The 12885-nt window shown below is 36.9% G+C and overlaps 1 protein-coding gene across 1 annotated transcript in view; it reads left to right on the plus strand.

Moving 5' to 3' along the window:
- The window catches only part of igfbp5a (insulin-like growth factor binding protein 5a), a 15901-nt gene extending 4983 nt beyond the window's left edge, over positions 1-10918 (plus strand). The window contains exons 2-4 of the mRNA XM_022675341.2: positions 4762-4967; positions 5166-5285; positions 6475-10918. Coding sequence (XP_022531062.1) covers positions 4762-4967; positions 5166-5285; positions 6475-6612 — 464 coding nt within the window. The 3' untranslated portion in view covers positions 6613-10918. The remainder of the gene's footprint in view (positions 1-4761; positions 4968-5165; positions 5286-6474) is intronic.
- Positions 10919-12885: the final 1967 nt, after the last annotated feature.

Here is a 12885-nt window from a genome sequence, read left to right on the forward strand (position 1 = left end):
AGCTTTAATATTGATGTGATTAATATTTAATCTGAAAAAAAAATACAATTACAAACAAAGATTCAATACGGAAGGCGTAATTCATTGCCTAAATACGGGAGGATTTTGTATTTTACGGGACGTTTGGCAACCCTGTTCTCAGTGTTTCCCTCCTGCTTCTCCACACGACCCGATGACTTATCTAGGGCGAGTTTGTCTTCATGTCCTGCAGGAAAGTGTGCCAAATGAAATATGCATGTCAACTATTTCTCTGGCAGGCCGGAGTGATTTCTCCTAATAAAGTTTTACAGCACGTTGTGCAGCTTGCACTTGGCTCTCGCACATGGAGAAAGTGCGTAGCAGCTGGAGGAATGAAAAGGAAGAAAGAAGGAATGCAAAATAAGGCCTGAGTCATATTAATGTGAGCAGATATTTAATACAAAATGTAGAATCACTCGGATCACATTTGCATTTCGCTTTAAAGCCTTTTACTCCACAAATCTTGTTTTTTTTGCAGGTTGGAATAGAGAAAATATATGCTGTGTTCTGTAATTTAATCCAGCATCACGAGAGAACAGTCCGTGCTGTTATTCTGGCATAAACTGAACATACTAGTGAAATACTAGCAAGTGCCAGTTATTTTGACACATACATTTTTTTCCTCCTTCTATTTTATGCTGCACATATAAATGTGTGTATACTCTAATCAGCTGTAATATGTGCACCACTGACACTAAAACCTTGGTATAACTTTGGCTATTGGATGGTCCATTATAGACTGATTGGTGAAAACTTCACACTAGACCTCGAGCAGTTTGGACTGTGTGTCTCTCCACTCTTCCTCCAGACTCTGATCCCTTGATTTACAAACAAAAATGTCAAATGTACTGATGATCAGTGATGGTTTGTTTGGAGAGACATGTCTGTCATCTGCTGGTGTTGATCCACTATGTTTTATTATCGAGTCTAATGTCAGTGCAGTTTAGTTTTCCCACAAAATCTTACAGCACTTCATATCTAACAGCTTCCCTCTGCTGAAAACTACTTTTACGGAGATGAGGATTTCATTTTCCAGCAGGACTTGGCACACTGCCCACACTGCCAAGACATTGATTCAACAATAAGAGAAATAAAGGCTTAAAATAGATCACTCTGTGTAATACATCTATATAATATATATGAGTTTCACATTTTGAAGTTAATGACTGAAATAACGTAACTTTTCAGTGATATGATTATTTTTTGTGATGCACTATTATAAGCAGTATTTGCACTGTCAATTAATATTCTATTGATATAAAATGTGGGCAAACTTAAAGAGTGTATCTTTTTTACTGTGGTTCCTGTAGGTTTTTTTTTTTAGGTTTGATCCATTTTGCTTTGGGCCCCTGAATGCCTTGCCTTGGTTGCCTGACTGTTTTTACTAAAATTATAACCGTTGATGCTAGTCCTGTCACAATAACTACATTATCGACTTATCATTCAATAAATGGACATGACCTCAATCATTTTAATAATCGTAAGATATCGTCCATTGTGTTTGCACTTACAAATTGCAGTTACATATATTGTGACCCGGTAATGCACAGAGAGACAGAGACACAGGGAGTAAAAGAAATCAAAATGTACCATTATTAGGAAAAAATAAAATAACACTTATAGAAATATAGTAACGGCCCAGTGTGGCTCTAGTCGCTTAACTTTAGTGTCTCTCAGGTTCGTGTTGCCTCAGCCTTCCTCTCACTTCCTTCTGCCAGCGTATCTCTTGAGTGAGGGGACTGAGGCAGGGTCTTTATGCCGGTCCAACGCGGGCCAGCTGGGACAGACCGGGGCTACACGTCATGGTGTGGGGCTGACCCATGGTTCCCCTGCCTTCACAGTTCGCTTCGAATGTGTATTTTTATATATTATTTATGACTATAACCTACTTTGGTCCAAGCTGGGAGCTTTTTTCGGGTTCCGAAATTAGGCCCATGAACAAGAATGGAAAGTTTATTGTCTTTAAAAGGTTGCAATTTCATTGCAAAAATATTTTTTCTATTGTGACAGGCCTACTTGATGCATTTCTTTGCAAAGCAAGTTCGGGTGCATTTAATCATTAATTAATTTGTACATTTCATACATTTCAGTGTTATGAAGTATATGCTCTTATGGATATTGGCATACATAACTGCATAATTCCCACACAGGTGCATAATAACAGAATATTCAAAGCAAAGATCAAACATAAATTATAAAATAAAAAATGCACATTACCCAGCCGGTACAGCTGGTATTTGCTTCATGCTCGCTCCCTCAGGTGGATATAGGCGCCAGCTGCTTGTCTGTATATTGCACAGTAGTTATGAATCTAGGTGAGCTTTGCAGCTGCAGAAGACTTTAGTTCAGTGTTACGATTTCCAGAAAACTAGCAATAGCTTTAAGACTCAGACAGACTCTGTCTTTCCCAGCTGAGCAAACACAGTTCAAAAGAGGAGCTCTTCAGAGGAGTACGACTGGTTCAGGACGTGCTATACTCTTCCTGCTGACCCTACATTAACCCTTAAAACCCTACAGACGAATTTTACATCCAAAATCGCACCTTGTGTTCTCAGCTTAATTACTCAGGAATCCCTTCACACATCAACATAATCCATATATGGTTAGAAAGGGCGGAGCTTACTCTTTCTAAAAATAGTGGCAATCTCCCAGTGCGGTAAAGCTAAATCTACAAGAAACCCATTGAGAAAAAAAACACCTAAAAAAGTGAAAAATCTCCTTCCCCAACCAATATTATTTACCTTTAGTGCTTCATACACATTTATATGATGTTTCAAACCAAATAATATCAGTAAATAAAGACTCAAAAGTGTCCACAGAAAAAGTGTGAAACTACCTGCTTTACTCAAACTAAAGCACTAAAGGTATGGTGTGCGCACTACTTTATATAGTTTTTCTTTTACTCGCACATGTTTACTAAAGTAGTTATTTTGCACTAAACTAACTTTTTATTTATTTAGACTAAAAAGTTTATATTTTTGTACATAGTATTTTTCTTCGTGTGTCCTGATGATTAAAATACTGAAAGGTATAGGCTGCTCTGAGTGTCAGGTTTTTAATAAGTTAATCTACATGTATCCTAGAGGTGTGATTATTGATTATCAAGAAAAATAAATAAATCCACCTGATGCTGTGTCTCCATGTATTTTATCAAAGTAATAATTAATGAGCCATGTAATGAACTCAAATCATCAATATTCTTATGCTTTCTTATAACACGTCTAACCATTTTTGAAAAGATATCTTAGGTGTGAATATATTTAAAGTCTATACATTTAAAAATAAGTAAAAAAAAAAAAATCATGATCAGTTCCAGGAAAATATAACAATTCTGCTTCCTTTTACATTTTAAATGATGATATTTTTGAGCAGCCGTATGTCTTCTGGAGTAAAAGAGATCAGGGCATGTGTCTGTCTGATATAATTACTGTGTTATAAGAGCTGAAACAGGAAACTGATAAAAAACCTTTGAGTGTGTTGAGTTCTGTCACTCATCCCACCATCATTCTCAACATCACTCAAGCTCGTGCTAACGTCCGCTCACGAGTGGATGCTGCTGTGCACTATTTTCCCACGTGCAGGACGTCCCCCTTCCTTGTAAAAGAGGCTTAGAAAGACTAATATTTAGCATGTCACAGTCAGCTTTGGACAGGTGCCATCAGTGCTCAGTCATGTGCAAAACACTCGTTTCTTCCAGCCTCTCTCTCTCTCTCTCTCTCTCTGAAACATCTGCCCACAGATGTTGATCCTGCAGGCTCATAGGCTCCCGAAGCTGAGGACATTCCTGGGAAACCACTGTATTACACACACATGATTATGAAGCTTACAGCCAATGAAAACCCAAAAATCAGTGTCTCAAAAAATTAGAATATTATATAATAAGACCACTTGGTTTTTTTGAGCAGAGTGGGCAGTGTGCTAAGTCCTGCTGGAAAATGAAATCCATATCTCCGGAAAAGTTGTTATCAGCAGAGGGAAGCTGTAAGATATGAAGTGCTGTAAGATTTTGTGGGAAAACAAAACACTGCACTGACTTTAGACTTGATAATAAAACACAGTGGATCAACACCAGCAGATGACAGACATGACTCTTTATCCAAATCATCACTGATTGGTGGAAACTTCACACTAGACCTCGAGCAGTTTGGACTGTGTGTCTCTCCACTCTTCCTCCAGACTCTGCTCCCTTGATTTCCTTTAAATAAAATGTAAAATTTACTGATGATCAGTGATGGTTTGGAGATGTGGATTTCATTTTCCAGCAGGACTTGGCACGCTGCCCACACTGCCAAAAGCACCAATTGGTTTTATATAAAATTCAAATTTTCTGAGACACTAATTTTTTGGGTTTTCATTGGCTGTAAGCTTCATAATCATCAACAATAAAATCAATAAACTTAAAAGCTTAAAATAGATCACTCTGTGTGTTTAATACATCTATATAATATATGAGTTTCACTGAATATATGAGAACTGAATTACTGAAATAAAGTAACTTTTCAATGATAATATAATTTTTGGAGATGCACTACCAAATGTTGCATATGCTGCACACATAGTAATGTTTACATCTTCTTTCCTTGTTCTTCTTTCTCTTATATTTGCATATTTTTTTCATAAAAAAATTATAAATTAATTAAGAAAATGATCATTTCTCCAAAATGGGAGTTATATATTTGTTGTATGGGCACACAAAATGTTCTAAAGAAGTGTACTTCGTGTTTTTGTGTTTCTGATGCTCAGATCGGGAGTCTCTTGAGATGAGTGTTTCAGAGATGACGGATGATTTGCTTCCTCAAGCCAAAGTGCCTCTGCTCCCTCGAGATCACATCGCCAATAAGAAGGTCCACGCCGTTCGGAAGGACAAGAAGCGTATTCAGACCAGACTGAAGCACGTCGGCCACACTGACTACTCTTCCTTCAACATAGAAAAGCACCAGTCTGAAATAGTGAGTAAGAATATATATATATATATATATGCAATTAAAAAATTGTTCGCCGTCTTGTCAACCTGTCAGCCTATAGATCACTAAAGGTAGGTAGGAGTGTCTAACAGATTGGACAGTGAATAGAGTATAATATGGTCAGTGGAGCTTGCAAAAATACACAGTGAGTGTATCAGCATGCTCATTTCTTGCTAACTGCAGGGGCCGTGTCGAAGGAAGCTGGATGGAATTATCCAGAGGATGAAAGATGCCCCCAGAATCATGGCTCTATCTCTCAACCTGCCCAACTGTGACAGAAAAGGCTTCTTCAAACGCAAACAGGTGATAAAACACACACACATAATAATCCTGGTTTTTAATCACAGTTTTTTTTCATGCAACTTGGCATCATGTTCTCCTCCACCAGTCTTACACACTGCTTTTGGATAACTTTACGCTGCTTTACTCCTGGTGAAAAAAAATAAACAAGCAGTTCAGTTTGGTGGTTTGATGGCTTGTGATCATCAATCTTAATCCTGATTATATTCCAGAGGTTTTAAATTTGGTAAAATCAAAGAAACTCATCTTTTTTAAGTGCTCTCTTATTTTTTCCAGAGCTTCCAGAATTCTATTTGCAATTTTTTTTAGTAAATCTGTTGTTAGCGTTATTAGTTGTAAGCCAACCAGCTTGGCAAAATATTTTTACTCCTTCAACTTTTTTTTTCTCATTTTGTCACCTTACAACCACAAACTTAAATTGTATTTAATGTAATTAAAGTAAATTAAATGTAATTTAAGACTTGAGAAGACTGGGAAGGAGATTGACCTTCCGGCAAGACGATGACCCTAAACATACAGCCAGAGCTACAGTGGAGCTATAATGGTTTAGAGTTTACAAGAGTATTCATGTGTTAGATTGATCCAGTCAAAGTCATAAAAGACCTAAATCTCATTGATCTTCTGTGGAGAGACATGAAAACTGCTGTTCAAAAACGCTCTCCATCCAACCTGACTGATCTTCAGCTGTTTTCTAAAGAAAAATGGAGTAAAAATCTTTTAAAAAGTCTAGATGATCAAAGCTGGTAGAGACAAACCCCAAAAGACTTGTAGCAAAAGGTGGCTCTACTAAATATTGAATACATTTGAATGTGACACTTTTTTTTTATTTAAAGATTTTTATTTGATTAAAATTGTGAAAACCGTGCACAATTTTTGTTGGTCTATCACTTAAAATCTCTAAAATCACTATACGTGAAAAAGGTCAAGGGGTATAAACATTTTAGCAAGCCACTGTAGTTCTGCTGGACTTTGTAGTTTTCTTATATTCTTATATTTTGCCCTGATCTGAAGAACGTCTTTGCATAGAAGCTTCTCAATATGAAAGTGGCATCTATCTACTGGTTACAACATACAGTATGCAATCTGTGGTTAATATAGAATACTCAATTGAAGCAGAAATTAAAACCTCATCATCATGTTAATATGATGCTATATGATCTTAATTCCTCTCTTGTCTTTGCCTGTGTTGCAGTGTAAGCCCTCCAGGGGGCGTAAGCGGGGCATCTGCTGGTGTGTGGATAAGTACGGAGTGATAATCCCAGGTACAGACTACAGCGGGGGGGACATCCAGTGCAAAGACCTGGAGAGCAACAGCAACAACAACGAGTGAGGGGTCTCCGCCCCTTTCCTGTCTTCCTCGCCATAATCCATCCACTGCCAATCACTTAAATACTCCTCCTGTAATGTAAAGAGCCTGTCCTTAATCTCAGATTAGGCTGAGTTTAAACGTAGACATGTCCTGTGACAGATCATATATCATCTGTGAACCTTCTAGGAATCCTCTAGGAATCCAGAGTCCGTCATCTCAGCAACAAGCCGAACTGTTTTTGTATTCGTAAGCCGACTCAGTGCACTAAGATATCGTCGCATATCATATCAGAGCAATAACGGAGTTATGGGCTGTAAGATTTAACGACTGTTGTTATGAAAGCAATATTAGGAACTGTTGTGAGGTGTGTATGATTGTGAAGGTGGTTCAATTCCATTGTATCTGTGCATTTTGGAGCTTGTTTGCACCTTGCTTTAACATGATTGGATGGATTTCTGTCCGAACGTAGTTCAAATTCATATTGGCGACGTTTTCGTTTGACGGGATTCGTTTCTCGTGTGTGAAAATAATTTTTTGCTTTCTTGCTCACACGACACGAACCCCAGTCTCCCACAAGATAGGGTAGCTTACTGGCATGTGATGGTGGTGTTATCCACTACACCACACCAATCACAGGCATGCCAACAACTACAAACATTTATATAGGATGTAAGGCATGTAAGGATCTTGGAGCTTGGAGCCATTTCTGATTCCTCCTATCAGGCTTTGCTCAAACTCACACTCTGATAATCCATGTCCAATGAGCACATTTCCAGTATTTAGGCTTCACTCACAAAAGATAGCACCTCAGAACTTATACAGGTGTGTGGTGACCAGTGATCAGTGAATAATAATAATACGATCAAGTGACTTTTGCCATGTGAGATATTAGGATATATGATATTATCACAATGCCTGAAGAGGATGAAATAGTCCTAAATAGGCAATAAGCGGGAATTATTATTATGGATTTATTGGTGTCAGAAAATCAGAATTTGACAACCAATGAAGAAGTAACATAAGTAAATCCAATTGAGGTTTAAGTCTTAGTGAGTTATTAAAATATTGAATAGCAAAAATTAAGTTTATTTCCACTCCTAGTGAGTATATGCACCAAAAAAACTTCCAAATATTCTCTTAAAATACTCAAAATCAATGGCTCTTTGAAGAACCATGAACAATCCAAGAACCAGTTATAAGTTCTATAGAGGAAGAAGGGTTCCACAATTGTTAAAAACACTTCCCTGTCATTATTTCTTTTTATACAATGACAGACATTAAACTAATTCTCTGGTAAAGAGTGACCCTTGTACAAAACACGTTACACTCATCTGGCGAACTCCAGAAAAGTTCGTACGTGATCTGAACTCCAGAAACTGAACATGGTTGACGCAAGGTGTGAACAGCTTCTTAGCTGCGAGATTTTTTTGTTTTTGTACGACATATTTGTTTTTTTCATAACTCAATGTGCAATGTAAATGACTGTCAGTGCTGGTGATGTAAGTCAGCTTACTCGTTTTCTTCCCTATAGCGACCGTCAGCCGTAGCTGATCACAGGAAGTGAGCATATTAGCATCTTAGCATATTAGCATTGTAGCATATTAGCATCAGATTAAATCAGATTCAGAGCATAGCACAGATTCATTACAGTATCTAGCCGATGGTGAAGAACTGATCATCTCAGTTAAAGCTAGCACAATCTCTTCACATATATATTTAATATATATAATATACAGCGCTGGATAAAATGAAGAGATCACTTCAGTTTCTGAATCAGTTTCTCTGATTTTGCTATTTATAGGTTTATGTTTGAGTAAAATGAACATTGTTGTTTTATTCTATAAACTACAGACAATATTTCTCCCAAATTTTAAAACAAAATATTGTCATTTTAGAGCATTTATTTGCAGAAAATGAGAAATGTGAGAAATGGCTGAAGTAACAAAAAAGAGAGTAATGTAAAGAAAACAAGTTCCTATTCAAAATTAAGTTTTAAAAGTTCAGAAATCCATATTTGGTGGAATAACCCTGGTTGGTTTTTAATCACAGTTTTGTTTTCATGCATCTTGGCATCATGTTCTTTCTCCTCCACCAGTCCTACACACTGCTTTTGGATAACTTGATGCTGCTTTACTCCTGGTGCAAAGAAAAAAAAAATCAAGCAGTTCAGTTTGGTGGTTTGATGGTTTGTGATCACCCATCTTCCTCTTAATTATATTCTAGAGGTTTTCTCGAATTTGGTCAAAGAATCAAAGAAACTCAAAGAAAATAATTTTTAAGTGGTCTCTTATTTTTTCCAGAGCTGTACAAATACAAAAATATATATAAACTTTAACTTTTAAATATGCAAATGAGTGGAATATTCCAGCAGCCTGCATTATTATTAGGCAGACCTGGATATTTGAATACAGGATGGGACAAAAAAAGAAAAATCATCTCGCCATTTCTCTCTCCCACCGGCAGCATCCGCTCCTGGGGGTCCTCGGGTTCTCATGGAAATCTCAGTGCCTTTTTCAAACTCTAACACATTTGAATTCTGATTTACATGAAGATCGCAAAGGAAAAAAAACACACACACACACACACACACACATTGCATTCAAATTGAGAAGGATGGAGAACAGGAGAGCATTTGTATGATGAACAACAGGAGGAACTGAGCTTCCAGCACGCGGCCGATCGATCGCTTTCAGAATTTGGTGCTTCAGCTTTTTAAAGGACATTTTCTCTTAGATACTTTATGCTCACCTGACGACACCTTGCACACCCTGCAAGAACGACACTGTGCATTACTGCTTCTGGAGAACTGATGGCAGACTGATGAATTATAATAAGTCCAAACCTCACCTCGCATCAGTAAAAAGACACTGTAAAAAGAAGCTGTTGAATGAACTCAAAATATACCTGGATTTAAGTAAGTAAATGATGTAGGGTTGATGATGCTGCAGTTGGTCTGCAGTAGGGCTGCACGATATATATATATATGTCACATCGCAGGACATGCAATGTCACTCCTAAATCAAATGAATCAAAGATATCATGTTGCAATGTTTTGATTTCTGACAGAAGAAGTAGATACACAGTGCTGTCTCTGTGTCTGTGTGTGTGACAGGCTGCTGCTGCCCGAGAAGCATGGCCTCCATCCACATGGTTGGGCACATGCTTGTGAAAACACACATGTGGAAAGCTGCACTGTGTGCCAGCACAGTTTTGCTGAAATACAGATATTTCCAGTTACAGCTGAATTCACGCTTTTAATCCCAGAAAAACAAATGCTCTTATTTACCTTTAAAAAGCCATTTAAATGTCTGATTAAAGGGCTAATTACTGTTGTTTTGCTGTTTTCCTCAGGTTTTAAGTTCAACTCGGCTCTGACTCGTGCCCTGCATTGTTTAATATTGCGATATATATCGTCGAGCCCTAGTCTGCAGGTTTAGGTTCCGCAACAGTATGTGCTGAAAGAATGAGGTCAGCTGACTACCTGAATATACTGAATATAGACCAGGTTATTGTTCCATCAATGGACTTTATATTTCTTCCCTGATGATACACACAGCCATATTTCAACATAACAATACCGAGTTCTTTCAACAGTTTCTTCTTTACAGTGCAGATCACATGATTGTAAATAAGACTTTAAGATGACCCAAGGTTTTTCTTCGTGTTTATTATTTTTGTTTTTTTCTTTAAGCCGCTTTCCTTAAAGATTCTGGCACTTTAAGACGTTCAAATGTGACTCATCGTAAATAAAATCTCTTTAACGTTAATGTTTTAATGCAGGACGATTCCGCTCGCTGTAGTGGGAGATCTGTAGCATGTATAGTGATCTTTATTCTGCCAACCAGAATGTGACAGGGTTTATGTAGTGCCTATTTCTGAAAAAATATATATAAATATATATATTTAGGCCTAATTTCAGATTAAATCAATTTTTTTTTTCGTTCTTCTAAATTTGTAAACCAAATAAAAACATATACTGTGTGAAATTCATAGAAATTCATATCAAATGGATATTTCCTTTTGATGTCTGCATGACAAACACAAAGCTTTCGATTGGTTTCTTAGAATAATCTCTCAAGGAATTGTTAATTTCCTTTTAATGTGACCTTAAAATAGCTCAGACTGTCAGATTGTAACCATGAGTGATAAAAGTTGGGGTTGTATTTCTGCATAAAACATCAGAATATTAGTGTGTGGTATTTATTACCTGCGTAATTTATATGTACTCCTACCTTTGTCTCTTTTGTAATGGAAAAAAAGCATTTATTTAAATATAGTTATGTACTCAATTATGAGAATAAATAAATAAAATAATGTGGTTATTTCTGTCTCATGTGTGAATTAGTGCGTTTATAACTGTTGTTTAAATATTTTTTTTTATTATTTCATTGACTTGACATTGAGTTCAATAATCTTCCCTCCACCTCACCTGATCTGAATCCAATAAAAATAAATAATAAAAAAAAAACCTAAACACCCTAGGGAAGTGGTAGTATAGTAGATTAAGCTTTTGTTTGGTTATTCATTTTATAAATAAAAAACAGTATGAACCCAAAAATATATCATGTTTTGTTTACTCGACTTCATTTTATTTATTATTTTAATTTACTTCCTACATTTCAGACCTGCAACACATTCCAAAAAATTGGGAATTGGGACAGTAAAGACAGTAAAGCATTTATCACTTTGTAATGTTGTTATTTCAACACTTTTGGTACTGAGGATATTAAGTGTAGAAGTGTTTCAGGTGTTTTATTGTCCCATCTGTCCTGCAAACACGATTTAAGATATGTTACTCAAATATCTCACTTGTTGCTGATAACAGTCTGGATGGTCCGGAGACCCAGCAGCTACACCAGCAGCTCATTTAATGGAACAGCAATGTTATTTTATTCTTTACTCTTTATTGTTGAGTTAAAAGTCGGGTTTATGCTCTAAAGTGTGCCTGTGTGTGTGTGTGTGTGTGTGTGTGTGTTTTTGGCCAAGTCAGCATGTCCCTCATTATGATGCTTCCGTAAATAACTTTCCCATGTGTTCAGCAGATTAAGATCCAGTCTGACTGCATTTGGAGAGTATTCAAAATGCATGCAAACTTTACAAATAAGTGTTTAAGTTCCTCTGTGAAGACCAAAGACCCAATAGGCTCATGCTGGAAAACCATGTACTTACATCCACCCTTTAAACATATATCTACACCTCTTTTTCTATTCATGCGTTTGTCTGTCCTGGAATAACTAAGATTATATCTCTGCTAGTAAAACTAGTCGAGGGTGCAGAGAACCGTCAGAATACTGATACAGTAGTGCAGTCTGCATTACTATAGGTGGACTTCTCTGGAATCAGAGGCATCTGTTGGAAGACAGATGCTGTTTCTTGCAGAAAGTGATTTTTTTTGACATATTCTAAAAACAAATATAGCTTTTATTGGGAAATGCTGATATTGAAGATTCAACTGTGGAAAATGTAAAGATTTTGCAGGTGCTATTTCTTTAATGGTTTAAAGAATGAAACAGGTGAACTGCAGCTGTTGTCCAAAGCTCCCACTAGAGGGCAGTACGAGCAAGAACAGAGGAAACATTGAGGAGCAGCGTCAGCTTTTTTAGGTAAAATTTAACTGTGATAAAATCAGTTTTTCATAGCCTTTTTTAGAAGAAACACAACACAAAGGACTGGAATCAGCAAGAAGAGAGATCTTAGATTGGTGTTTAGTGGTTGGTGTGGTGCAGTGGATAACAACACCCACAGCCAGCGAGCTACCACATCATGTAGTGTGAGTAGTGTGTAATTTAGTATAAACCCTACTGTATTATATATTTTTATATTACTAAAGTCATATTTTTTACTCAAGATTTACTCAAGTAGATTTTTTCATGGCTGTGTGAACATGCCAAATCTGATTTGAAATTTTTTTGTATCAGATTTGAGTCACTTTCATATGTGGTCCTAAATCGGATACGTACCCGATACATGGACATGCGACATGAATGTGAACGGTCAAACCTGAATTCATGCGTCTTTTTGCTTTTACGCTTTAGTTTTAGCATTAGCATTAGTGCTACATGCTTCTCTCTCGTACCCACACATCTCCTGGTGCAGCTGTGCAGCTATAGTTAAAAAAAAACAGCAAAAGCAAACCGCCTGTCCTTTTTTCACCTCCTCTTCCTGAGTATGAACTTCAGATAAGCTCCACTCTCCACTCCAGCAAAAGATGCTCCACATATGAGCTGCTAAGTCATCCATTTCCCTTTATAAAGCTACGAGTCGTGCAATGTGGCTTGTAATATGAACATTAAA

This window comes from Astyanax mexicanus, chromosome 5 (genome assembly GCF_023375975.1).
Source record: "Astyanax mexicanus isolate ESR-SI-001 chromosome 5, AstMex3_surface, whole genome shotgun sequence".
Classification (NCBI taxonomy): domain Eukaryota; kingdom Metazoa; phylum Chordata; class Actinopteri; order Characiformes; family Acestrorhamphidae; genus Astyanax; species Astyanax mexicanus.